This window comes from Gopherus evgoodei, chromosome 3, assembly GCF_007399415.2.
Source record: "Gopherus evgoodei ecotype Sinaloan lineage chromosome 3, rGopEvg1_v1.p, whole genome shotgun sequence".
In the NCBI taxonomy this organism is placed as follows: Eukaryota; Metazoa; Chordata; order Testudines; family Testudinidae; genus Gopherus; species Gopherus evgoodei.
The window spans coordinates 124,068,856-124,096,710 of NC_044324.1; the positions used below are offsets into that span (position 1 = coordinate 124,068,856).

Consider the following 27,855-nt stretch of genomic DNA (forward strand, 5'->3'; position numbering starts at 1 on the left):
TGTCTGCGTCACTTCCTGGAAGCCTCGCGCGGCGCGCCCGCTTTCTGCGCTGCAGCATGTGGGCACGGGGGCCTGGGTCGGACCGCACTCCGCCTGAGGGCCCTGGGAGGGGCTCCGCCGCCAGCGCGTGGCGCTCCCCCCTCCCTGCCCGGGTTTGCAATCGCCCGTCCATGGGGAAACGGAGCAGAGAAAAACAAACAGAATCGTGGCTCCCCTCAGTGTGACTCTAAGAGAGAGTCCTAACTGCGCGGGCCAGCACTCGAACCCGCGCTTCCCGCCTCTCGGGCCAGAAGGCTATCGTCGAACCAGCAATGCAAACAGAGAGTTTAGCTATAGCTCAGTCAGCTGTGGTCTCACCAAGCAACTCTTCACAGCAAGCTCTGAGCAAATGGGGAAGGGCTGGCTTTGGCTGCCAGTAACATTGTACTCAGGGCTAGCGCTATGTATGTATTGTCTGTTGGGCAGGGGTTATCAAACTGGAGGTCACAAGGTTATTACATGGGGGGGGGGTTTGTGAGCTGTCAGCCTCCACCCCAAACCCCACTTTGCCGCAAGCACTTATAATTGTGTTAAATATATAAAAACACAATTTTAATTTGGAGGGAAAGTCACACTCAGAGGCTGTCTATGTGAAAGGGGTCACCAGTATAAAAGTTTGAGGACCAGTGCTATAGGGGAAAACTTTTTTGGCATCCACCCATCCCCAAACCATGCAAGCAAAAAAATACACCCTCAAAACGAAGGATTTGGCATCCCAAAATGTGTGTGAGCAGGAGCTCTAGTCCTTAAAGCGTGCCCTCATTTTGCTATCAGGGAGTGTGGGGGAAGTCACTTGTTTTAAAGAAATCAACAAATGTCTGCCTGTTACCCTCAAAAACAAATCAAGTTGAACATTTTTAGGTTGAGCAATATGTCTATTTGGGCCAATAAATTAACATGCACCACAATCAGGAAGGTGAACTCTTGCGAAGAAAGCAAGCAGGTTGGTGCGCATTCAATTCTTATCAAGTACATCCTTGAAGGAAAAATCAACAAGGGAGCTCGTGCCAGCCTCTTCAGCTCAACTGTACTGCCAGCAATGTTGTACAGCAGCAAAACATAGGCACTGACAAAGACAGAGGAGCAGCAACTGTCTGTTATAGAGAGGGCGATGGAAAGAAGAATTCTGGGGATTTCAATCCGCGACCAAGTCCCCAATGAAGTGATAAGACAGCAGAGTGGAGTGCAGGACATCGTTGAGCGCAGGCATAGTAAAATTCGATTGTCCAGGCATATAGTGAGGCTCACTGACAATCAATGGACTACAGCTTTTACCGAGTGGTACTCATGCCAGGAACTGAAACTACCACTCAGCCAACCTCCAAAGAGATGGGAAGATTTTATTGTGAAAAGACATGGCTGCACGTGGAGGAAGGAAGGCCAGGATATGAGAAGAATGGAAGAAGTGTTGTGATAGGTGCAATCTATATGAGGGCTGAAGAACCAATCAATCAAGGTGACCATATTTTTGCTGACATGGCTTTCACTTGTCCTGCCATTTGTGGTGGAGTGGGCTAAGTTAGGGCAGCTGAGGCTCTTTTAAATGTTTCTGTTTAAAGGGGAACTGTCAGTTTAGATTTAGCCTTGACTTCAAAAACAGTTGATAAGGGAATACAGGCACACTCACACACACTCTCAGCTCCTTCTAGGACTGGGCTTTAGTTTTAAAAAAAAATTGTTTATGCAGCCCAAGACAAATACAAATATTCATAACAAAATACAGTGGATATTTTTTTTACTATCTTGCAGTGTTTGCCAACTGAGCATTCAAGCACTGTGGTAGTGCATTAGAACCTAAAAGTGAAATCTACTAGAAAATTACTATAAATCAAAGCAGAACTAAATCCTTTTAATTTCCTGTGGAGTAACATACATAAATATAAATAATAAAAAGTTGTCTTGAAAATCATTAGCATTACTAATCAAATCTATGAGTAATACAAGTAAAAGCATTTGTCTTTTAGAAGACATCACTTTTAACCTGGCAGTGTCCCTTTAATCAAGTCAGACTGAATGGCAATAAAATTACATCATAATGGTTTAAATTGTTAAATCATTGGAATACATTCTTATTTAGGAAGAAGGGAATTTGAAAAATTATAAGTGTGTGACACAATGAGTCTGCATGTATGATGTATCCTTTTTACCTTTTCCCCCATTGTTGTTTGGGGGGCGAGATACGTGGAGCCTGAGGTAATGTGCCTTGTTTGCCACTCAAGGTATACCATACAAGCTGTGCCTGCTTTGCACTTTAGGTCAGGACATCCATTTGGAAGTTCTGCATCAAGCTCCATTCGTCCCCACTACTAGGAATCTTTGTTGGACTCCCTGAAATTGAAGGCCCAGTAGAATAATCTCTACTTTAAAACTTTTAAGTGATGTGACAAAGTTGTGAGCCATGCTCACACTCCTACTAATTTCCCAACATTTCTTTTGTCCTCCATGTCTTAAATGTAAAGGAATAATTATGTAATTCTATCATTCGCTATAGTACTTCCAGCTTTACTCAGGAGCCATAGGGCTGGTTGCATTGATTTAGCTCTGTGGTTCCCAAACTGGGGTTCATGAACACCTGGGGGTTCGTGAAACGTTACAGGGGGGTTTCGGGAAAAAATTCCCTAATGGCGGACAGAGCTGTCCCTAGGGACCCCGGGCAGCACGGGTTCAGCAGTCCACAGCCCCTGGACTTCCAAGAGCTAAGCAGATCAACACAAGCATATCTATCACACTAAGGAGATTTAAACTTCAAGACTCCTTATAAGAAACGGAAAGGGAGGTGAATATTTTTTGCTGTTTTTAAAATTAAACAGGCAAATAGTATTGTTTTTAAGATTATTATGAACAAATTTAAGCTTTGTTGTAACGTGCGCTGTTTGCCTTGACTGCTCAAGACCTGAATGCTTGTGTAGGAGGAACTCTTTTGAGTTGGCTTCTTAAATACCTTCATGCTGTTTCACATCTGATACTCCTTTATGAAACACAGGAGCCTTGTATTATAACAGGCTTATTCAAAGTGATACAAGCTACAAAAGTGAGATCTTGGAAGAGTGTTGCTGTTTTCATAATGTAATAAAAATACTGTAATGATAATTAATAAGTGTGTAATAAGCATGTCATAAAACAAAGTTTATATTTCCAAGATCACTGCTTTTATAATTTATACTCAGGTAAAGGAGAAAATCCGGAAATATTCATTTTTAAGAGGGGGTTCGCAAGACTTGACATGCTAGTGGAGTTCACAGGCTGTTAAAGTTTGGGAACCACTGATTTAGCTAAATGCAAGCAAACTGATTTAATTAAATCAGTGCAACCCCCTAAAGCAGATACGTATTTAAGATTGAGTGCTATATTTTGATTTTGCTTGAGCTAAGTTTCTAACCATTTAAATCTAAATAAGTGCTCAAAACATGTACAGACAGGGCCCTGTTAAAGTTGCAGTCAGGAGCAAGGGTGCTCTGTTCCCTTTAGCAACCCTCTGACCATTCTCCAGTTTCTTTACATGCCAGTTTAAATTATTTTCTTAGAATAAAACATGTCAGAATATTTTTTTCTATTCACATACACATTTCAGAGCAGAGCCCTTACATTTCTCTCTTCTGCTGGATTTCTTCACTAAGATATGCAAGACCAGCACAAAGCACCTCTAAAATTAATGGAAGGAACCTGTGTGAGGGTTTGGTAATGTCACTTTATGAATTCCACTTTGTTTTCATAGAATCATAGATTAGGTTTCAAACAGACCTCAGGAGGTCAACTAGTCCATCCCGCTATTCAAAGCAGGACCAACCCCAACTAAATCATCCCAGCCAGGGCTTTGTCAAGTTGGACCTTAAAAACCTCTAAGAATGGAGATTCCACAACCTTCCTAGGTAACACATTCCTGTGCTTCACCACCCTCCTAGTGAAATACTTTTTCCTAATATCCAACCTAGACTGCCACCGCTGTGACTAGAGACCATTGCTTCTTGTTCTGTCATCTGCTGCCACCACAAAGAACAGCTTAGCTCCGTCCTCCATCCTTTGGAACCCCCCGACAGGTAGCTGGAGGCTGCTATCAAATCTCCCCTCACTCTTTTCTTCTGCAGACTAAATAAGCCCAGTTCCCTCAGCCTCGCCTCACAAGTCATGTGCCCCAACCCCCTAATAATTTTCATTGCCCTCCACTGGACTCTCCAATTTGTCCACATCCTTTCCGTAGAGAGGGATTGTAAACCTGCATTGTAGAGTAGAACCTCCAGTTTGTGTATGGACATATATTATCAGGAGCCAGTATGAACTGATATATGCATAGCCAGGCAGGAGAAGGAAGCTTTCCTCACCTTGGAGATCTAACACAGAATGACCCATCCAGACTGACCCTAAGCACTGACTTGCTAATGATGTGTCTTGGTTTACCAGGCCCTCCCAGTGAACCAAAAGGGGTTGAGTATGTGAACTCCAGCCTAGCTGGAACAGGGGATCAGGACCAAGTCGGTGTATATAAGTAAGAGAACTTGTGCGTAGGGGCCAAGTGTAGGACTTGCTGCATTGGAGACACAGGAGTCTCCACCTACACGGACCATAGACAGATCTCAGACCCAAACCAGAGGGATGAGATCAGCCTAAGATAGGATTTGCATTTAGATGTTTATTTTTCCATAGATCTGTAAATGTTTTATGCTCCTGAGAGTAAAAAGTTGATATGTTTAAAAAGTTCCTTTGCAAAGCCTATGTGTTTCTTGTTTTAACTGTCACATGGTCACTCACCGCTTAAGAACATCAAAACTATCACTGTATTTCATTTCAAGCCTAAGAGGTCCAAGTCTGGTAGAGGAGTTAGCATGTAACATACCTCTTTACTGAAGCATGGATTTATGCACCTGTTTTCATTTTTATATATGCACTTTAAGCTGAAGCCTATCAAAGAAAAAGTCAATGTCCTGTATTTGGATGGCACTCTTATGCTAGGAATGGATTTTCATAACTTAAGAGCTGCACTTCCTCTAGATCTCCAAGAAAAGCAATTATTTATGAAGTGAGTTGTCCATGATATACTGTCTATACAGACTGCATACCCATTCATTGTCCACTGAATAAGTAGATCTGGAGCAGGGCCATTTTAATCATTTGATGGTGGGAGGGGAGAAAGAAGAGTGACAAATTACAATTATTGTATGACTTGAGTTACAGAACTTCTAGGATAGAGATCAGAAACTATGTCCAAGTACATCGATTTGCACAGAGAACAGAGGAAGACCAACAACTTTTGAACAATTTAAAATTTTAACTTGTATTTGATTAGTAGAACCAGAATTTATTTACCATTTATAAGGAAAAAGATTTACTGTACTTTATTCTTTATTATCCTAGCAGATATTACCTTAGAGAAACTGATTTGGAAAAAAATGAAACATTCATAAACTAGGTATAGGGTATGTCACTGATTACCAACAGCTGTTACATTCAGAAGTATGCAAAGATGATTTATATTGTCCATGAAGGCTGCAATTCCTTCTCTTGATCTAGTGTCATTTTATAAAATTGTAGTGTTTTGTCAGCAGAACATTTATCATACAAAAGACACACACACACACACAATACAATAGTAAACTTGAATAGTGCCTTTGCTCAAAAGCATGTTAAGGCACTCATAACATTTTACCATTATGTTGACTGAAATTTGATCTCTCTTTGCTTTGGTTGAATTAAAGCAAACAGATTAAATGTCTGATTTTAAATACCAACAACATTTGGAACGGAGTTTTATGGTATGTAGGGTAACAACAGCAGCGTCTAAGAATCCAACCACTGCATTTGCTAATAACTAAATAAAATTAAATCCAAATAAATCATACCCACTCTCAGCTTCGCAATTAGCAACAGCAGAAGATTTTTTTAAGTCAGTTTCAAAATGACTTTCTAGTCATACATTCTATTGATTCTATTAGAAATATGAAGATAGAAAAGATACAGCAAAAGGGCCTGCCCTAGGATAGAATATAATTGAATACATAAGAACAGTATTTACAATAGTTACATGATTACAGAACATTTTATAAATACAATTTATATGTATACATGAGGCAATAAAAGCCAGTAACATTTTAATTCTTTACAATTGAAAATATTTTCAAGAAGTCCGAACTAAATCTGTGATTATACAATCTCACAGCTGCTGGTTTTAAGCATCTCTCCTCTGTTCTCAATACAACCTAGTCCGATCAAAGATCAATCTGAATTTCAATGCCCCAGAAGATTCTAGAGCAAAATTTATGAAGGACTGAAATATCAATATTGTAAACAGTAGACATTAAAGGTCACAACATGTCCTGGATCCATGTTTGGAACTACTACTGTAGTCAAAGGGAGTTTACCCACATGAGCACAAGGCAATAAATTGGCGAACTGAGATAACACAATTGTTTATGAGGATATTTTCTGTTCTCTCAGAGCAGGACTTAGCGCTGTAATGCACTGGGAGATCCAGGAGAGAAATACATTTATGGAGTACTGCAGCATCTAGACTGCAAACTTAAGAAATTAGGAATATCAGAAATGTAATGGCAGATAATTGGAAATACTACCAGTTTCTCAGGACAAATATATTTAAGTGTTTCAAAATGGCAAAGCGGTATCTCATATTTCAGTACCATGCATATTATATTAAAATATCAATTATTTTGGTTTAATAGGAATTCCTTTTGGATTTAACTTCCTTATGTAGAATGGAACTGCCTTGGAAAGGACATCTTTCTTCAGCTAAAACCCATCACTATTTGGCTAAGACCAATTACAAGTCTAGATCCTGATGGACTGGGAAAGAAGAAATATGCTCAGATAATCAATTATAAAAATTGTATTTGTAATTAAAAGGTGACAACATTGTCTAAGGAAGTTTTATTTATTACATGCCCACAAATAATGCTCACTTGATTAAATTGGTTTTAACTAGTAATATATTACACTTTACTGCAGGACAAGTAAATGAGATTAAAACTGCCAGTTTTACTGGGACACTTACCAACATTATGAATAAAGACAGTCCTTTAAATGATTATTTACTGTGAAATAAAGCCTATTTTTACAAACAAAAATAAAAAGCTGAAGTATTTATATATTGCATCCATTTTATAATGTTGAACCTAAACATTATAGATCTTAGAAATGTTGAGATAGAACAGCTTTCTTTAAGACAGGCATACAGGACTTGAATTGTGTTTTACTGATTCATGTCCTATTGAGATCATAGATAAACAGCTTTTTTTTATTATAAGGAATGCATATTTTTACATAAATATATTTTCACCATGGTAGATGCTTCAGAACAGAAAGATAAGTAAATATCCATAAAAAACAGGACTCTTCTTAAACTTATTTTTAAAAGACATTTATCATGAGAGCACCATAGTGGTACTGCACGTACTCCTTACACTGCTGTGATACCAGCTCTGAGTGTGGTTTCATGATGCTTAGGGAGCAAGAATTCTAGAATAATGGCCTGGATGATCGGAGTAAACAAGACACACTGAGGTTAAAAATGTCTCATTGATATTAACAGATGGGACTTCAACCCAGGAGTGGGGAAACTGTGGTTGTTTAAAAGTATGTTTAAATTTTTATTTATTTTTTAAAAAATAACTTAAGATTTCCCTCTGTCCCTCAAAAAAACTGCTGGCTATGGGATTGAGGGGCATTACTCTCTCTTTCCACACCTGAAACAACTGCTGGTCTTGTGAGTGGGTGCTCTCCTCTGAGCATCACAAAAGGCTTATTAATTTTGCATCGTAAGGCTGTGATACTAGAACTTCTGCTCAGCTGCTGCTTGAATGCCATGAAACCAGTATTCAGAATTATATGCATCTGCTATCGCAGTATCAAACACCACAGAGATAAATCTGCTTTGAATTAAACTGTTTCCCCCTTGTTACATTTCTGTCATTGACAAACAGCTTAACTTGTTTGTTCCCAGGTACACGCACAGCAGTGTTTCCCACTGGTTAAGGTTTAACACACAAAACTGGTCTTCGCAGCACAAAAGCCTAATGAAAGCCACGTATCATACTCTCAGTCCTTCCTCATAACCAACTAAAAGGCTGGAGCAAGAAATAGAACCATTTTAAAAACAACTTTTCAAGCTATAATTATTCTGATTGGAACAGAGTTTTAGAGTCAGCACAGTTTGGCTTCAGTCAAAAAATGAAGTTAGAGCAGATTTCAGGCTATTTTTTTCTAAAGCTTTATTCCTCCCACATCTTTAAGAGGGGCTGACAGGGAAAGAGCTAAATTGCTACTAAGTAAATACTATTACTGGTTTTAGGTATCACAGTGCCCTAAATCTAGTTACAGATTTCAATATAATTTTAAGTTAAATATAAATAAAAACCCTAAGTTTTTTTTAACCATTTATAGTCACATTACAACAGACTGATGCTTCCTATTTTCAAAGCTGTAGTAACTGGGAATTACTTATCAAACAGGCTTAATTTTGCTAACAATGGAGCTTGATATTGTGGGAAGCCATGGTACAGCAGCCTTGTATCAGAGAGGTATCAGTTTTGTAAGTGTATGATAAGATTTATATTTGGTCAAAGCAAGGCAGAACTGTTTAAGTCTGGAACAAAGATTTTTTTAAAAAATTATTTAGCCTATGTACAAATAGATAACAGGCATCTCCTTTTAAGAAATCACTATTTCCTATATTGAGTACTTAAAGTACAAAGAACTGATCATAAAACTCAGTTCATAATTTATTTTTCCTAACATCAATTATTTTCTAAATTAATGATTAATAATGCTGGAATAAATTAACGTTTTAAAATGATTTCCCTGCATTTTGGGAAAACAAAATGTACAGAAAGGAAAAATACAGAACTCTGTGATAATGGTATTTTTTTTTTTAATATAAAGTGTGCATATATTTACCCAAGCAATCTTATGTTAATTCTCTCATCACAGGGGATTTATGAAAAATCCCAAGTTCAAAACACACGGTTCAAATATCTTCAACTCCTCTGCTAAACATAAACTAGATCACGATTTTGAACCGCTTTGCCTGCCTGCTCATCATCATCGTCATCTGATTGCTGCTCCAAGTTTTGTGGATTATTGTATTCATATTCAATGGGTTTAGGGCAGTTGTAAGGGTAGCCATTGTCATCAAAAAATCTTCGAAATGTGAACTCATAAAAAGCATGTTCAGGGTGTTTCCCGTTTTTGTACCATCCATTCAGTGTATCATTTACATTTCCTTCCTTATCATCACTCCATAACTTATCGGGATCAACTGGGTCAAAATTGGATGTATCTGTGGGATGTGTAATTTTAGGAACATATGAAGCAGTCTGCTGTCGTAGATCACTTGAAAAATCAATAGCTTTAAAAAATGGATGAGCTTTTATTTCATCTGTACCATTTTTGCCTAAGCGGTCTTCTGGCCCTCGGCAGAGTTTGATGATAAGGTCAGAAGCCTCTGGAGTCAATTTAGCTTGAGGTGGGATGTGAAGAGCTGTTTGCCAATTGATAACCTTTAAAAAGAAAGTGTAAAAAGATCAGAAAATAAAAGTTAAATTTTTCATTTTCTGTTTGTAATTTCTTTAAAAAAACAAAACAAAACCCCAAGTATGAAATGCACAATGAAAATTGTTTCAAGAGTGATCATTTAACACCTATAAGTGTTTTCCCCTAAAAACTCAACAGCCTCCACACTTGACTTTTTATTTATTTTGCCATCATCTCTCTCTCTCCAGTACTTATAGGATCCTCCTTTACCACAGCATCGAAGTTGCCTCAAAATCTTTAATGTATTTATCTTACAACACCCCTGTGAGGAAGAAAAGCACTATTATCCTCACTGTACAGATAGGAAACCTGTACTGACTAAGGGCTAGTCTACAGTAGAATTGCTGCAGCATCACAGATGTAGCTGCACTACTAGTGCAGACACTATGCCCAGGGGAGAGAGCTCTACAGTTGGCATAATTAATCCACCTCCCTGAATGGCGGTAGCTGTGTCGAAAAGAGAAGTTCTTCTGCTGACACAGTGCTGTCCACACTGGAGCTTAAGATCAGTGTAACTTATGTCGCACGGGGAGGTGGTTTTCCATAGCCTTGAGCAACTGAAGTTATACCGAAGCAAGCACTAGTGTGTACAAGCCTTAAGAGATGAAGATATTTGTTTTCCTACAGCCAAATGCAAGGTAGTTCACTAAAAAGAATGGAGGACACAATTACCGGGTGGGAGAGGAGGGCGTATTATGGAAAAGACTGTCTCTGAAAAGGACTTTGAGGTCATGATAGATGAATTGAACATGAGCTCCCAATTTGATGCTGTGACTAAGGGCAAGTCTACACTTAAAACACTGAATAAGCTGCACCGATGCAACTGTGCCCCTGTATTGCTTTAATGAAGATGCTCTAAGACGATCGACACAGCTACTGCCTCTCAAGGAGGTGGATTAACTATGTTGGCAGGAGCAGCTCTCCTGCTGACATAGCATTGTCTACAGGGAGGGAAGGTCAGTATAACTACATCACTCAGGGGGTGAAAAATCCACAACCCTGACCTGAACGATATAGTTCTATTGATAGAGGTCTGCAATATAGACCAGATCTAAGAAAATTAATGTGATATTTGGATGCATAAGCAATGGAATACTGAGAAGTAAGAAGGTGATATTACCACTGTATATGGGATTAGCGAGACTATTACTGGAATACTGTGTCCAGGTCTCATGTACACTCTTTAAAAAAGGATGCTGACAAACTGGAAAGGGTTTAGAAGAGAGCAACAAGAATGATTAAAGGTCTAGAAAGCCCATCCTCCAGTGACAGACTATAGAAACATAATCTATTTACTTTATCCAACAGAAAATTAAAAGATGGCTCGATCACAGTCTGCAGGAACCTACATGGGGAGAAGACTGATAGCAGAGGGCTCTTTAATGTAGCAGAAAAAGGCATTAGAAGATCCAAGGTATAGAAGCTGAAGCTAGACAAGTTCAACTAGAAATAAGGTGCAAAGTTTTAACAGTGAGAGTAATTAAATGGAACAACTTGCCTAAGAATATGCTAGATTTTTGCCCTTGAAGTCTTTAAATCAAAACTGGATATCTTTCTAAAAAATATGCTGTAGCTCAATCAGAAGTTATGGGCTAGATGTAGGAATTACTAGGTGAAATTCTATGACATGTTATTCCTACCAGCACTACAGTGCTTACAGATGTTTGTCAATACCAGTGATCACATTAGATGATTATAATGATCCCTTCTAGTCTTAAAAATAAATGAATAAATAAATTTAAAAAAAAACTATGAATGTATTTTCCCACAGGAAGCATGAGACAGAATCTGGAAAGACAAGGAGATTCTATACAGTTTATCTGGGTAAACTTTCTGATGCCATCTAATATTTCTCCTTTGCAACTAAGATTTCTAAGGGTTTCACCAGGGCCTAGAAATAGGACTAAAAATAACATGCATTATCTTCTAAATCTTCTTACCAATATTTTCTCTAATTGATAAAAATAAAAATATGTACTGTATATACTTGATCATAAGCTGGTTCATTTATAAGCTGACTCCTCCAAGATGGATAAGTAAGAATGAAAATTTTTATAACCCATTCATAAGCCGACCCTATAATTCAGGGGTCAGCAAACTTTGGCTCCCGTGCCATCAGGATAAGCCACTGGTGGGCAGAGATGGTTCACCCTGAGTGTCCGCAGGCACGGAGGTAAACCTAAGTAAACAAAGTGTCCCAGCCCGCCAGCTGCTTACCCTAATGGGCCGGGACAGCAACTCTCCCTCTCTATACCCATTCATAAGCCAACCCCCATCTCTGGTGCTTCCCTTTTTTACTAAAAAAATTCGGCTTATGAACAAGCATATATGGTAATTTGTTTTAGTCATTCAGGATTGAATGTAGTTGTGCTATGTGACTGTTACCATTCTTGAGGAATTTGCTCTTTACTGATCTTAAGTTCTGGAAGAAAGTAAGAGAAAAAGATAACTATCTGGTTGTGCTGGGACGCACCAGGCCTTCATAGCCTCTCTAGAGCAGGGCCGCCCAGAGGATTCCGGGGGCCTGGGGCCGTCGCTGGCAGGCGGTTCCGGTGGACCTCCCACAGGCGTGCCTGCGGAGGGTCCGCTGGTCCCGCTGCTCCGGTGGAGCATCCGCAGGCATGCCTGCGGGAGGTCCACCGGAGCCACGGGACCGGCAAGCGGCAGGGTGCCCCCCACGTGGCGAAATGTCTAGAGCCGGCCCTGTTCGGCTGCGGGGGGCCCTTCCATTCTGGGACCTGCTGCCGAAGTGCCCCGAAGACCCGCGGCGGGGGCCCCCCACCAGCAAATTACCGCCGAAGCGGGACCTGCCGCCGAAGTGCAGCCCGCTCTTCGGTGGTAATTCAGTGGTGGGGGGCCCCCGCCGCGGGTCTTTGGGGCACTTTGGCGGTGGGTCCCGGAACGGAAGGGCCCTCCGCTGCCAAATTACCGCCGAAGACCGGGTTGCACTTTGGCAGCAGGTCCCGGTTCGGCGGTAATTCGCTGGCGGGGGGTCCTTCCGCCCCAGAGCAGAAGGACCCCCCCCAGCGGCGAAGATCGGGAGCGGAAGAAGCTCCGGGGCCCAGCCCCGCAAGAGTTTTCTGGGCCCCCTGGAGCAAGTGATGGACCCCGCTCCAGGGGCCCCGAAAAACTCTCGTGGGGGCCCCTGCGGAGCCTGGGGCAAATTGCCTCTCTTGCCCCACTCTCTGGGCGGCCCTGCTCTAGAGGCCATATTTCTCCACTACACTCTGCCCTAGGAAGCAGCAAGGTCGAAGGAGAAGAGCAACAAAGGTGGGTCCTCCAGGCCTACCTAGAGAGACCTCACAGGAGCACTCATCCTAAAAGCTAGAGACACCAGGTCCTTCAAGGGTTAGAAGGGCTAGTGACAGCCAATCAGAGCTCACCAGGTTCAGATAAAGGAGCTGCAAGGCCTTAGCAATTCCGTTTGCCCTCACATCATGTGTGGGGAAAATCATGGTAAAAAATTATACTAGTGGACTATTTGGAGAAAAATGATACTATAATAGTACTAAGTTTCATAAAAGGAAGATGTATGGTTGAACATATATAGTGAGACTAGAAATGGAGGTACAAAAAAGCATAAAGAACTAAGAACTTTATGATATCGGTCTTCCTGGACACTGAAAAAGCATATGACATGGTATGGAGGGAAGGTCTCCAATGTAAATTAGCCAAAATTGAAATAAAAGGGAGAATGTTTTGGTGGCAAAGGGACTTTTCAAGTGATGGAACTATACAAGTCAAAGTTGGAACAGCTTCATCAAAAACCTACATGCTTACAAATGGAACTCCACAAGGGAGTATTATTAGCTCTATTTTGTTTTCCATTATGATAAATAATCTCCCAGAAATTGTGCAGATGGGAATAACTATTTCCCTTTTCACAGATGACTGTGCTATATGGACTAAGTATAAATACTAAAAGTAACCATATTAAAGATAAATGAGGCAATCCAGAGAATTTCCAAGTGGGGAAGGGATTGGGGATTTAAATTCTTGCTTGCAAAAACTAAGGGAATGCTTTCAACCAGGAAGAAAAAAGAGAAGACTTGGACTTATTTCTTTACAGTGAAAAACACATCAGTTCAAAAGTTTATGTTCCTAAGAATAGTGTTTGTTAATAAATTAATTTGGAAAGGTCACATAGATAATCATACAAATGTACAGAACTAGGATGAACTTACCTAAAAGAATAGCTGGAAACAAATGGGGTGCAGTTAAAAAGGTACTGATGATGATGATGATGTATTAAGCATTGATAAGACCAGTTTTAGACTATAGATGCCAAGCTTTTGATTCAGTCTCAAAAACAACTCTTAGAAACTTGGAACTGCTGGCCAACACCATCATTAGTGTGTGTGCTGTAAACAACCACTGCGGAAGCACCTATAAATCTAAGGATGAAACTATTAGCTCTAATTTTCTGGGCAAAGGTAAAAGGCAATCATGACAATGGAAGTAAACAACTGATTTACAAGTATTACTGGAAGCTTAGTAGACAAAGTGATATGGGATTGCCATAGACTGCCTCATACTCATCAGTCAACCAACCAACCAACCATCATCATCATTCCCATTATGCCTCTGGTGTTTACGGCAGCGACTAAGGGTACGTCTACACTACGGGATTATTCTGATTTTACATAAACCGGTTTTATAAAACAGATTGTATAAAGTCGAGTGCACGCGGCCATACTAAGCACACTAATTCAGTGGTGTGTGTCCATGGTCCGAGGCTAGCGTCAATTTCCGGAGCGTTGCACTATGGGTAGCTATTCTGTAGCTATCCCATATTTCCTGCAGTCTCCCCCGCCCCTTGGAATTCTGGGTTGAGATCCCAGTGCCTGATGGGGCAAAAATCATTGTCGCAGGTGGTTCTGGGTAAATATCATCACTCATTCCTTCCTCCGGGAAAACAACGGCAGACAATCATTTCGCGCCCTTTTTCCCTGGATTGCCCTAGCAGACGCCATAGCACGGCAACCATGGAGCCCATTCAGCTTTTTAACTGTCACCTTATGTGTACTGGATGCCACTAACAGAGGCGTTACTGCAGCGCTACACAGCAGCATTCGTTTGCTTTTGCATGATAGCAGAGACAGTTATCAGTCATTCTGTACTGTCTGCTGCCATTGTAAATTGGCAGTAAGACGACAGTTATCTGTCATTCTGTACTGTCTGCTACTATCATGGGTGCCCCTGGCTGAGGTCGGCCGGGGGCGCAAAGGCAAAACTGGGAATGACTCCCCGAGTCAATCCCTCCTTTATGGTTTCTAAAAATAGTGTCAGTCCTGCCTGGAATATGGGGCAAGTGTGCTAGAGAACCAGTGTATCAGAGAGCACAGCTGCTCCGTGTCAGATCCCGCAGAAATGATGAGCTATATGCCATTCACGGGAGGTGCCCCTGCAACAACCCCACCCATTGCTTCCCTCCTCCCCCAACCTTCCTGGGCTACCGTGGCAGTGTCCCCCCCCCATTTGTGTCATGAAGTTATAAAGAATGCAGGAATAAGAAACAGTGACTTGTTAGTGAGATAAAATGAGGGGGAGGCAGCCTCCCGGTGCTATGACAGTCCAGGCAAGACATTAAGTGGTGCAGAGGAGAGGAGCCCACCTGCTGCTATGATAGTCCAGGCAGTACAGAATCTTTTCTTTACACAGGAAAGGGAGGGGGCTGATGGAGCTCATCCCCCAGTTGCTATGATGAGGACGGTTATCAGCCGTTCTGTATCATCTACTGGGAATGACCGGGAGTCATTCCTATTTTTACCCAGGCACCCCCGGCCAACCTCACCTGAGGCCAGCCAGGAGCACTCACAGGCTGATGGTGACGATGGATATCAGTCATATTGTACCGTCTGCCACCAGGGAGGTGAGAGGGGCGGATACTGCTCTTCACTGCTGCAGCATCGCGTCTACCACCAGCATTCAGTAGACATAGGGTGACACTGAAAAAAGTCAAGAAATGACTTCTTTCCCTTTTCTTTCATGTGGTGGGGGGAGGGAGTAAATTGACAAGCTATACCCTGAACCACGCTGGACAATCTGTTTGAACCTACAGGCACTGGGAACTCAGCCAAGAATGCAAACAGTTTTCGGAGACTGCTGTGGACTGTGGGATAGCTGGAGTCCTCAGTACCCCCTCCCTCCCTGAGCGTTTATTTGATTCTTTGGCTTTCCATTATGCTTGTCACGCAGCATTGTGTAGCCTGGAGATTTTTTTCAAACACTTTGGCATTTCATCTTCTGTAACGGAGCTTTGATAGAATAGATTTGTCTCCCCATACAGCGATCAGATCCAGTATCTCCTGTACGGTCCATGCTGGAGCTCTTTTTGGATTTGGGACTGCATCGCCACCCGTGCTGATCAGAGCTCCACGCTGGGCAAACAGGAAATGTAATTCAAAAGTTCACGGGGCTTTTCCTGTTTACCTGACCACTGCATCCGAGTTCAGACTGCTGTCCAGAGCGGTCACAGTGGTGCACTGTGGGATACCGCCTGGAGGTCAATACCGTCGATTTGCGGCCACACTAACCCTAATCTGATATGGTAATACCGATTTTAGCGGTACTCTCGTTGGGGAGGAGTACAGAAACCGATTTAAAGAGCCCTTTATATCGATATAAAGGGCCTCGTAGTGTGGACGGGTGCGGTGTTAAATCGGTTTAACGCTGCTAAAATCAGTTTAAAAACGTAGTGTAGACCAAGCTCCTCCATTCCTGTCTGTTTCTGGCAAGTCTTTCAATGGTTCCCCCTCTGTGCCCCACGGTTTTTCAACTCAACTGCTACAACTCTTCGCCCATGTTGTTTTGGGCAGCCCTGTTTTCACATGCCTTCAGGTGTCCATCTTATTGCTAAAACACAGTCAATCCATCTCCAATGCCTCCTGGGAATGATGGCATTCATGTTTTTTTGACTGCATTGTGTGATCTTCATTTGAGATTGTTCTGGGCCAAAAGATACAGAGGATTTTTCTGAGGCAGACTGTATGGAATGAAGACAGTTTGGACAGGTCATACTCTCTCATTTCACCAGCATACTGCACTATAAAGTAGTGTTGAAAGTACGCAGCTCTGATAAATCTTGAGTTTGGTTTTGGTGCTGTATTTTGATGATTTCCAGACTGTATTTAAGCTCCTGAAGGTGTTCCTGGCTTTACTGATTTCATTTCAGATGTCTTGGCTTGTTCCACCCACCTGGCTGATGGTGCTGCCCAAGTATGTGAATGTTTCTACATTGGTGATGTTTTTCTCTACTTCCACACCGAGAATATGATCCTCTATCTGTACTGGTAATGATGAGACAATATTAAAGGTCACGATATCTGTCTTATTGTGGTTCATTTTTCAGTCCAATTTGCTAGCTGAATGTGTTGAGTATAGTTGTTTTTTCTTGTATATGGTGTTGGGAATGTGATAGGACAGCGAGATCATCTGCAAAGTCCAGGTCTTCAAGGGATGAAAAAGGGTGTCTATTTGATGCCTCTTGGCATATCTTCTGTTGTACACCGCATTACATAGTCAATGGCAATGTTGAAAAGGATTGTAAACGTGACTCTCCCCCATGTACTCTTGTTCTGACTTCAAAACTGAGCTCACTGCACTGCATATAAAGTTGGAATAGAAGCTTTTGATGATGTTGATTATACAGAGAGGGATTCCATATCCCACAGAATGTACCATAGGCTGGTCCTGTGAAAGCTATCAGAAGCCTTCTCAAAGTCTATGCAGAGTTGCCGTTCCCATTCCAAGCATTGTTCTTTTATGTTTCATAGAGTTAAAATCTGATCTGTGCATCCATGCCTTTTCCGAAAACCAATTTGCTCTTGTCTGAGAATACTATCAACTGCCTCTCATATATGCTGGACTATGATCTTGTACAACATCTTGCTTGGCACAGATAAAAATGTGATACCATGCCAGTTATTACAATCCCTGAGAGTTCCTTTCTTTGATATCTTCACTATAACCCTATTGGTCCACTCATCTGGCACTTTTTTCCCTTTCCCAGACTGATATAAATAGAGGGGCCAGGATAGATGCTGCTAACTCAGGATTCATCTTGAACAATTCTGCATTCGAGCTATCCTTGCCAGGAGCTTTGCCATTTTTTAAGGAGTTGATGGCTTGAATGATCTATTCCTTAGTTTTGGGGTGCGGGGGGTGGGGGGTCTGTGTTGATATCAAGATCTTCTGCCTCCTGGATGTTTGCTTCCTCTTTAGGTGGCTCTCTGTTCAGCAATTCTTCTAAATGCTTTGTCCAGTGCATGTCTTGTTCTTTTTCTGTTGCCAGTAGATGGCCTTGTTTGTTCCGGATGAGAATGTTTGTTGGTGTCTGCCATTTACCACTGATAAGCCATGTAGACGGTTCCTTGTTCACCACAAGCAGCTGCATCCTCTGCTTGTGTTGACAGATCATCAATATAATGTTGTTTGTCTGCTCTCACAAGGCATTTGACCTCACGGTGTGCCTTGCTATACTGCTGGTGGTATTTGTCCTTTAGCTTCTGGGATTTTGTGTCTAAAGCTTTTTTCTACAGGGCTCTCCTGGTTTCTATGGTGTTCCATGTGCTAGGTGTGATCCACTCCTTCCTTCTCCTCTGCCCGTAGCCTAGACAGGCTTCACTGCTCCATTTACTTTGTTCCACTTTTTGTTGATCTCCTCATCTACATTCCCCTCGTCTTCATTATCTGCAAGTGCTTGAAACCTGTTCTTTAACTGCAGAATGAAGACTTTCCGTATTTATGGGAACTTTAGCTTGCAAACGTCAAAATGTCTATGTCCCTTGTTTGGTGGACCCACACTCCTCAGTTAGATTAATGGAGGCTGTCACAAGGTAGCGGTCACTGCCAACATCTGCTCCCCTTCTTACTTTCACATCTGTCAGTGAGTGTAGTCATTTGTCAATGATCATCATATCGTCAGTCTGGTTCTTATCTCTGCCATTTTGAGAACACCATGTCAGCTTGTGAATTTCACAATGTTGAAATAGGGTTCCGCCAATAACTAGGTCATTCATATTGCAGAAATCAACATGTCTCTCTCCGTTTTCATTGATGGTACCACACCCATGTCTTACCATTGCTCTATCATTGTTTGTGTTGTCCTTACTGCCCTTGGCATTCAGGTCACCCATGACGATAGGTCGTGGCATGGTACTCTCTTTAACTCTGCCTGTAATGCAAGGTAGAATTTGTCCTTTGCTTTTTCATCACTGTCATCTGTCGGAGTATAGCACTGAATCAGGGCGATATTATTGTGTTTCCCTTTCAGTCTAGCTCTCTCATAAGTCTGCTGCTGATGGACTTTCACTCAAGCGGGGAATGTTCCACTCCTTCTTCAAAAGGATGGCAAACACCCTTATGGTCTTGTCCATCATCCTGTCCAGAATACAGCAAAGTTTCATCCTAGGCTGCTGTTAATCTTGCTGATCCCATCCATCTGCTTTCGGTCACACCAGAATTTGTAAGCTGTAGCGTCTCATTTCTGCTGTGACCTGAGCTAGCTTCCCTGTTTCGTACCTTGTCCGTATGTTCCAAAAAACAAGTTTGGTCTTTGAATTGGCGTTAAGCACTGCAGTCTTCATGCCAGTGGCTTCCTTTCAGCTTTCACCACTAGCAGTCATACGGGTCACTGACTCCTGAAGGCCATCCCACACAGTAATGGTCAATTTCTCCGCCACTGTTTCCATAACATTATTCTATATATATATATAAAATCGGACCAGGGTGTCCTTATACTATCAGGGTCAAAAAAATGATTAAAGGAGATGTATAAAAATAAAAAAACGGAACTAAAAATTTTTAGTCACAGGAAATGAGATTTTAGCTCGAAAGTTATTCCTCCATTGGTGGATTTGAAATTGTATGAAAACATAAATAAATAAATAGAGGGAGGGAAACAACCCACACATTATGACCAATGAAATTTCTGAACTTATTTATGAAAAACGGAGCCACCTTTGCCAAGTGTATACAGATGGATCAAAAGATGACAACACTGGGCAGAGTAGGAATAGCCTTTTGTGGTCCTAATTCTGGAATCCAGAAATCTAAAAGGCTATTGAATTATGTGACTGCACTAATGGCTGAACTAACGGGGATAATGTTGGCACTAACCTGGGTAAGAGATGTGTGACGGACTGCAGCTGTAATTTTATCTGATTCCTCATCAGGTATTATGACACTCAGAACAGGGACTTTAGAAAGCAGAAATGACATAAGTGAATAAAATTCCTAACTATGGAAATAATGCAAGCAGGTAGCTGTGTAACAATAGAATGGGTTCCAGCACGTATCAGAATACCTGGAAATAAGATGGCTGACAAAGCAGCAAGACACAGCTCTAAAAAAAATGAGGAAGTGGATATGGTGGATATTAAGATACCCATACGTAGACAAGAATTTAAAAGTGTGATCGCAAAGGAGCTTGCAAAGGAATGGAAAGAATTATGGACTGAGGAAACAAAAGGTTTTATGATATATGCTAAAAACAAGCGAAGATACTACACTCCACTCATGACAGAAAAAGCAAAGTGGTAATTTTTAGAGAGTTAACAGAGTTATCATTGTGCCTTAAATGATAAGGTAAACTTATTAAAAGAACTTAAAACACAGACTGTGTAGTGTATGCAAAACCAAAGAAACTGATGACCATGTTCTATGGCACTCTGTGCAATATTCTATGGAAAGAGTTTCTTTATGAAAAATTGAGACAACTTAGAATCAAAGATTTGTTCCCTAAAGGAGAACATCAGGGAAATGGAATAGTGCACACATAGAAAAGCCTTGCTGCATTTCCTTAAGGTTACTAGATTGAGTCAAAGGATATTAAGAAAAAACTTGGCCTAAAAATAAAAGAAAAAAGTAGCTGTCATAGCCTTGTATGAGACTGCTGTGCCAAAAAACAAAAACACAAAAGACAGATAGCAGTTCAGTTCTTGGGACCTGGAAAGGAAGGTGCTCCTCTCTGGTCAAAAGGAACCTGAGAGATAGCCAGCTTGTTTTCTGCCTGCAATTCTGCATAGCTGGATTTGCAGGGAGAGAGAACACCTAAGAACCACAACTGTGAGATAAAGGTCAAGCTGAAGTGGGCAAGTAGGAAAAGGTGCGGGGAAGAAGCAGCAATGAATAGCATCAAGCCATAGGCGGATGCTGTTTATAGGGTCCCTGGGCTGGAACCCAGAATAGTGGGTGGGTGTGACTGAATACACCCCTGTGTTCATACTTACATGCTATTGTAATTATCTTCATACAAGCTATGCCTTGTAAGGTATTATTTGAAAACTCAATTTGCTGGTCAGTATTGTCTTGTTAAAATGTGTGTGGTAATACTATGTCAAGTTAGAAGATTCCCTCATATGATGTTATTAACACTTGTTCCAAACCTCACAGCCCTGCCCAGGCACAAGTTAGGTCTGTCCTAAACAACGGAAGGAATGTGTTTTTGCCTTTCTTTGCATTTAAGCAGTAAATAGTGTCATCAAGCAGTAAGGGAAAACAAAGGAAGTTCAAACAGGTGAGAAAAAAAAACAACCCAGCAGGGAACATCCTTCCACATACACACTGTCTCCTGGTTCTCAGCTGCAAATGTTTTTTAAGAGGGGGGCTGAAACTATAAAAAGGAGAGACAAACACACCAAGGGACCCCTCTCTCTCTTCCTGCCCTTCACCTTCTCCACAACTGAGAAGATAAAAGGAAACAGCCACTGGACTCTGGGGGAGGGGTCCTGACCCGAAGAGTTTGGTCAGTAAACTTGCTGGAAATATGTCTGCTTTGTAACGAAGGGCTAGTCTACACTGGCAGGGGCGGCTCTATGTTTTTTGCGGCCTCAAGCGGATTTGGCGGCAGGCCTGCGGGAGGTATGCCAGTGCCACGCCATCGGTGTCCCTGCCACCAAATCGCTGCCGAAGCTGTGGGACTGGTGGACCTCCCGCAGGCGTGTCGCCGAAAGCCACCTGCCTGCTGCCCTCACAGCGACCGGCAGGCCACCCCCGCGGCTTGCCGCCCCAGGCATGTGCTTGCTGTGCTGGTGCCTGGAGCCGCTCCTGTACACTGGCAACGTTAAAACACTGCCACAGCAGCACTTTAAAACGGCTTGTGTAGTTGCGGCAGAGCTCTAAAATAATCACCTCCATGTGGGGTATGGCTCCCAGTGCTGGTGCACTGTCTACACTGGCACTTTATAGTGCTGAAGCCTGCTGCACTCAGGGGGATATTTTTTCACACCCCCGAGTGAGAAAGCTGCAGCGCTGTAAAACGCCAGTGTAGACAAGCCCTTAGATAGTTTCTTAAGTAGGTACCAATCACAGTTTTATCTTTATTCTTGTATCCATTTTGACATTTATGTCTCATTACTTATATTCCCTTAAAATTTCTTTGAAGTTAATAAGTGTTTTAAGTTAAAGTGTCTGGGTAACTATTTTAAGTAATAAGTGGTTATATTATTTCCTTAATGATCTAATGGACTTCATATATTTGTACTGTCCAGAAGAAGGCTCAGCAGTATAGGACATACATTTCTGGGGGAAGATTCAGGGCAGGGGAGGTGTTAGGTCACCCTGCAGTATAACCAAGGCTGGTAGGAGCCAGGATGTAGCTGGGAGCCTGCAGTTACACAGACACTTGGTGTGGAATACATGCTGGAAGGCAGTCTATGAGCAGCCCAGGTGGGAGTTACTACAGCAAGGAATTGTAAGGCACCCAAGGTTGCAGGGCAGGGTTGACACAGCCCCCCACTAGTGAGGACTGTGCCACAGTATGTTACAGTGGGCCCGGGTTCCCCTTCTGGCCGCAGGTGAAGTGGTGTAAACCCCCAAAAGGGAACAAGCCTTATCTGGGAACCTGAACAAAGTGCCAAATTTAAAGAGTCCAGAACTGGGGATGAAGACCCAAGAAAGGGCAAATAGACTGTTCAGTTACTGGATTCTTACATACCCATAAAAGGGTTTATTTGAACTTCATAACTTGGCTGAAGAGTGAAGCCACCGAAGACCCATGAAGGTCAGCTGGCAGCCTGCCAGGGGTGCCACGGATGAGAAAAAGGACTGTGCTACTACATCCAGCCACTAGGAGGCGCTCAAGTGCCCCTTAACACTGTTACATTGCTTGTCTGACAAAAAGGATGCTGGGCCAACAGTCTCTCTCACAAGTCATGGGACTGTTTGAGAGAAATATGGTACTGAGAAGGGCATAGTGTAAGAGAGCAAAAATGGTAAGCTCTTGACCAAGCATGAACAAATGACAAGCTTAGATTATTGCGTTAAACTAAACAAATCAGATCGTACAATATTCAGCCTCTGTGAAAGATACCTTTTGGCTTAGAAATACGGTTAGTTTATCACCTAGTTGTGCATAGTGCTTATTCACTTAAAACTCTCCTCTCACTTTATATAATTAGAAAGTTTTGCACAAATTCTGACTGCTTTTTCAGCATGATAATGCTTATAGGGTTATACAAACTATTACTTTTGCACACTACTATTACATAATTTTAACACTCGATTTTCTTAATTACCTTCATTTGTGTTTCCAGTGGTGTTTGTGCCAGGAAGGGAGGCTGCCCCACCAACATTTCAAAGAGAATTACTCCAACACTCCACCAATCGCACAGTTGTGTATATCCTGAAACAAAAGCAAACTTATAAAAATGAAACCAGTGCTTTGGTTACTTAGATTTACATTTAAATGGATAACCAACATATCAAGTTACAAGTATTTATTGCATTATCTTCCAGATTAATAATAATTTAATATTTATTTTTGACCCAGAAAAGTTTAAGAATAGCCATACTGGGTCAGACCAATGGTCCACTTAGCCCAACACCCTATCTTCTGACAATGGCCGGTGCCAGATACTTCAGAGGGAATGAACGGGCCAATCATCAAATGATCCATCCACTATCATCCAGACCCAGCTTCTGGCAGTCAGAGGCTTAGGACAAACCCACAGCATGGACTTGCATCCCTGACCATCCTGGCTAATAGCCACTGCTGGACCTATCCATTAACTTATCTAATTCTTTTTTGAACCAAGTTACAGTTTTGGCCTTCACAACATCCCATGGCAACAAGTTCCATAGGGTGACTGTATTGTGTGAAGAAGTACTGTCTTATGTTCGTTTTAAATCTGCTGCCTATCGATTTTTTGGAGTGACCCCTTGTTCCACTGTTATGTGAAGGGGTAATAGCACTTCATTCTTCACTTTCTCCACACCATTCATGATTTTATAGACGGTTATCATATCCCACTTAGTCATCTCTTTTCTAAAATGAGCAGTCTTTTTAATCTATCCTCATATGGAAGCTGTACCATACCCTCCTAATATTTTTTGTTGACCTTCGCTGTACTTTTTCCAATTCTAATATATATTTTTATTATATAGAGGTCTTATGATATTCTCTTATCATCTATTCCTTTCCTAATGATTCCTACCATTCTGTTAATTTTTTTTGACTGCCAATGAGCAGATGTTTTCAGACAACTATCCTGATGATTCCAAGCTCTTTTCTTGAGTGGTAACAGTCAATTAGATCCCATCATTTGTATGTATAGTTAGGATTGTCTTTCCAATATGCATTACTTTGCATTTATCAACACTGAATTCCATCTGCCATTTTGTTGACTACTCACCCAGTTCTGTCAGATTCTTTTGTAACTCTTCATAGTCAGCTTTGGATTTAACTATTTTGAGCAATTCTGAATCCTCTGCAAACTTTGCCACCTCACTATTAAGCCCTTTTTCTAGATCATTTATGAATGCTGAACAGCACAGATCCCAGTACAGCCTGCTGGGGGACCCTACTGTTTGCCTCTCCCCTTTGTGAAAGCTGACCATTTATTCTGATCCTTTGTTTCCTATCTTTTAACTAGTTGCTAGTTTGTGAGATCTTCCCTCTCATTCCAAGACTGCTTACTTTGCTTAAGAACTTATGGTGAGGGGCCTTGTCAAAGGCTTTCTGAAAGTCCAAGTACACTATATCTCCTGGATCACCCTGGTCCACATACTTGTGGACACATTCCAAAACATTCTAATAGATTGAGTCATGATTTCATCTTACATGCCTCAATCACTTTTGACTTCCCCCCCTGCAACATATTGTGTTCATTTATGTGTCTGATAATTCTGTTTTTTACTATAGTTTCAACTAATTTGCTTGGTACTGAAGTTAGGCTTACTAGTCTATAATTGCCACAATCGCCTCTGGAGCCTTTTTTAAAAATTGGCCTTACATTAGCTATCTTCCAATCATCTGGTATAGAAGCTGATATAAGCGATTGTGAAATGTAACCTATTAGTAGTTCTGCAATTTCATATTTGAGTTTCTTCAGGACTCTCGGATGAATATACCCTGTTGATTTATTACTGTTTAATCTATCAATCTGTTCTAAAACCTCCTCTTATTGACACATCAATTTGGGACAGTTCCTCAGATTTGTCACCTAAAATGAATGACTCAGATATGAGAATCTCCCTCACATCCTCTGCAGTGAAGACTGATGCAAAGAATTCATTTAACTTATCTGTTACTGACACCATTATTAATTACTCTGTACAAGTGCTGGTCTTCAGAAAGGGCCAAACCCTCTGGACATCAGTCATTTTGCAAAGGGATCAAATAAAAAAGCTTTACCTGTTCGTAACAGTACTTCTGGTGCAATGTAATTAGGTGTGCCAACAAGTGAATGTGCCAAACAACGCTGATGCTGACGTGCTGCCCTACGCTCAAGTGGCTTAAGCCTGTCTCCACATCTACAGTTTGCTGGATCACCCCATTCATTACTGAAATCCATGCTGTCTTGACGTGAATGGTCACCTACAATATAAAAATGAAGTATTGTGGGTTTTTAACCCCTTAGTTGGGGTTCTCAGCTAAGACCAGTTTCTTTCCAAATTCTTTAACATTCCTTTTTATGAAGAACACTCTCTAATGAATCAAAGTACTTTAAAATAAACATAATTAAAAGTGAACTTGTAAAGAACTTAGAATATTGAGCTTGTGTGCGCTTTTTTTGCTTATGATGTAAAAGAATGCCTGAAAGTTCTCTCTTTTGTTTGCTAACAAGAAATAATAGGAAATGTCAATTCTGATCTTCCCTAGTTTTACTGCAGAACTTGTTGGAAGTATAGGAAGTATATGGTTATTTCTCTCACCTGCAGTGAAGGAGGGCCATCTCCAAAATATCAATCACTGAAGTTAAATATGTGTTTAAAAAATAGAAAGTTTTAAACAGCCTGATTAAAAATCTTACCTATCACAATTGTTCAACTTTCACTCTCTTGCCTTATGTAATGTCATCCCTCTTGCTACTTCTCCAATCATCGTAAAATATACCAGGCTAAAGAAGAGCTGAATTTCTAGTGTGAAAACAAGCCAAAAAAGTGAGTTTTGAAAATAATCTATGGAAGAAAAAAGGTACAAGCCCAATTTTCATTTAATTCTTTGCAGGTTACCTATAAGAAAAAATAACCGTAAAACGAAGAAGGAATCCAGATAGTGCCACCTGCAGAACTAAATGCAAAATTATCTTTGCTGTAAGCTTCCCGCAACTACCCTGAAGGCATTAAATAAACTTTAATCTTCTTTTAAAAGAAGCTCAATTAGTGAATTTCCACATAACTGCAGAAGAGAGATGAAGAATAGTAGATCTTCGGTAAAATTGTCAAAAACATCCACATGACTTAGGCTCCTACGTCCCATTTTCAAAAGTGACTTAGGCCTGGTCTATACAGAATTTTTGCACTGATATACCTATTTTAGTTAGATTTTTTTTTTTTTTTTACCAAAATAGTTATATCAGTACAACAAGTGTGCACGCTGCTATATTGGTTTAGCTTATTCCATTTCCCTTATGGGTATTAAATTCTAACTTTTTTCATGGCATGTTCATCTTTCTCCTCTTACCTAATTAATGAATAATAAGTAACAAAAATAGCTTCTTACCACTCTGATAGTATTTGGAATCATGTGTCCATCGAAAACCTGTACAAAGCCCGAAGTCAGTCAGTTTAATATGACCATCACGATCAATCAAAATGTTATCAGGTTTAATGTCTCTGTGAATGAAGCCCATCTTGTGAACACTTTCAACTGCACAGGTCAGCTCTGCTATATAGAACCGTGCCAGATTTTCTGGGAAGACACCCATTCTTATTAATAGGCTCATCATATCACCTCCTGGAATGTAATCCATTACAAAGTACAAATTGTCCTTATCTTGGAATGAATAGTACAGGCGAACCACCCACTCATTGTCAGCCTCTGCAAGGATATCCCGCTCAGCTTTAACATGAGCAACTTGGTTCCGAAGCAGCACATCTTTCTTCCGCAGGGTTTTTGTTGCATATAAAGCATTAGTGTCCACTTTCCTTGCTAGGCAGACCTCTCCAAATGCCCCAATGCCAAGAGTCTTAATTTTTACAAACATTGATTTGTCCATTTTAGCCCTTTTGAGACGAATGTAGTTAGATTCCTTCTGGCACAGCATTTTTCTCATTTGATCCTGGGCATCTTGGGACAACCCAACCTATGTAACAAAGTTAAATTTCACAAGTGAAAAACACTTTTCTCGTTGTTGTGATCATCATACATTTAGAAGGTTCAGGCAAAGTGAAGTAAAAACTTGCATGTAAAATGAGAAGTAATCCTTCACGTTTTTTCCCTAATACACATTAGGTCTCTATAAAAACACTTAAGGTTGAAACAAAAAATCCCCACAAAATGTGCAATCTAAGGGGCAGTTATAACAACAATTGCACAAGGTGCCATGCACCACCATGCTCTTGATTAAGGGAGCCACTTTTTGGGAACGGAATAGGATGGGAGAAAAAGACAAGCTGACGGTGGTTGCCTTTCATGTCCTCTGTAGAAGGAAACAGGATTGTAGGTAGGAGGCAGGCCACTGGTAACCCACTATCCTTCACAGAGATGTTCCCAGATGGGAATACGTCCCTTACTATTGACAACTGTACAGATTTGTCCATGATTCCCTGCATACCTAACTTTTACTTGATTCTCTGCATTAATGGGAGTCATTACTTGCTTGATTCCTGACACATTAACTGAATGTATTGCTCTGTAGATTTTCCAATTAGTTATCCACTGTTTGATCACTGATTCTTTGCATACTTAGTTGTTTTTGCATAACTATTTCCATTTGGTTCTTAATTAAAGGTGTCCTTCAAGGCTTCTGTCCTATTTTGCTTCTTATGAAAATACAAAAGGCACAATGAAAGGTGGTTCTGCTTGTGTTTTTACATTAAAAAGACAAGTCTTGT

The 27,855-nt window shown here is 41.0% G+C and overlaps 1 protein-coding gene across 3 annotated transcripts in view; it reads right to left on the reverse strand.

Annotated features, from left to right (window-relative positions):
• Positions 1-5,347: 5,347 nt before the first annotated feature.
• Positions 5,348-27,855, reverse strand: part of LATS1 (large tumor suppressor kinase 1) — a 56,094-nt gene continuing 33,586 nt past the window's right edge. For 2 of the 3 annotated variants that reach the window (XM_030556542.1, XM_030556543.1), the window contains exons 5-8: positions 26,522-27,104; positions 25,211-25,393; positions 23,094-23,200; positions 5,348-9,542 (exon numbers count right to left, since the gene is read on the reverse strand). In XM_030556542.1, coding sequence (XP_030412402.1) covers positions 9,033-9,542; positions 23,094-23,200; positions 25,211-25,393; positions 26,522-27,104 — 1,383 coding nt within the window. In that variant the 3' untranslated portion in view covers positions 5,348-9,032. The remainder of the gene's footprint in view (positions 9,543-23,093; positions 23,201-25,210; positions 25,394-26,521; positions 27,105-27,855) is intronic. The other variant, XM_030556544.1, reaches the window with a different exon arrangement.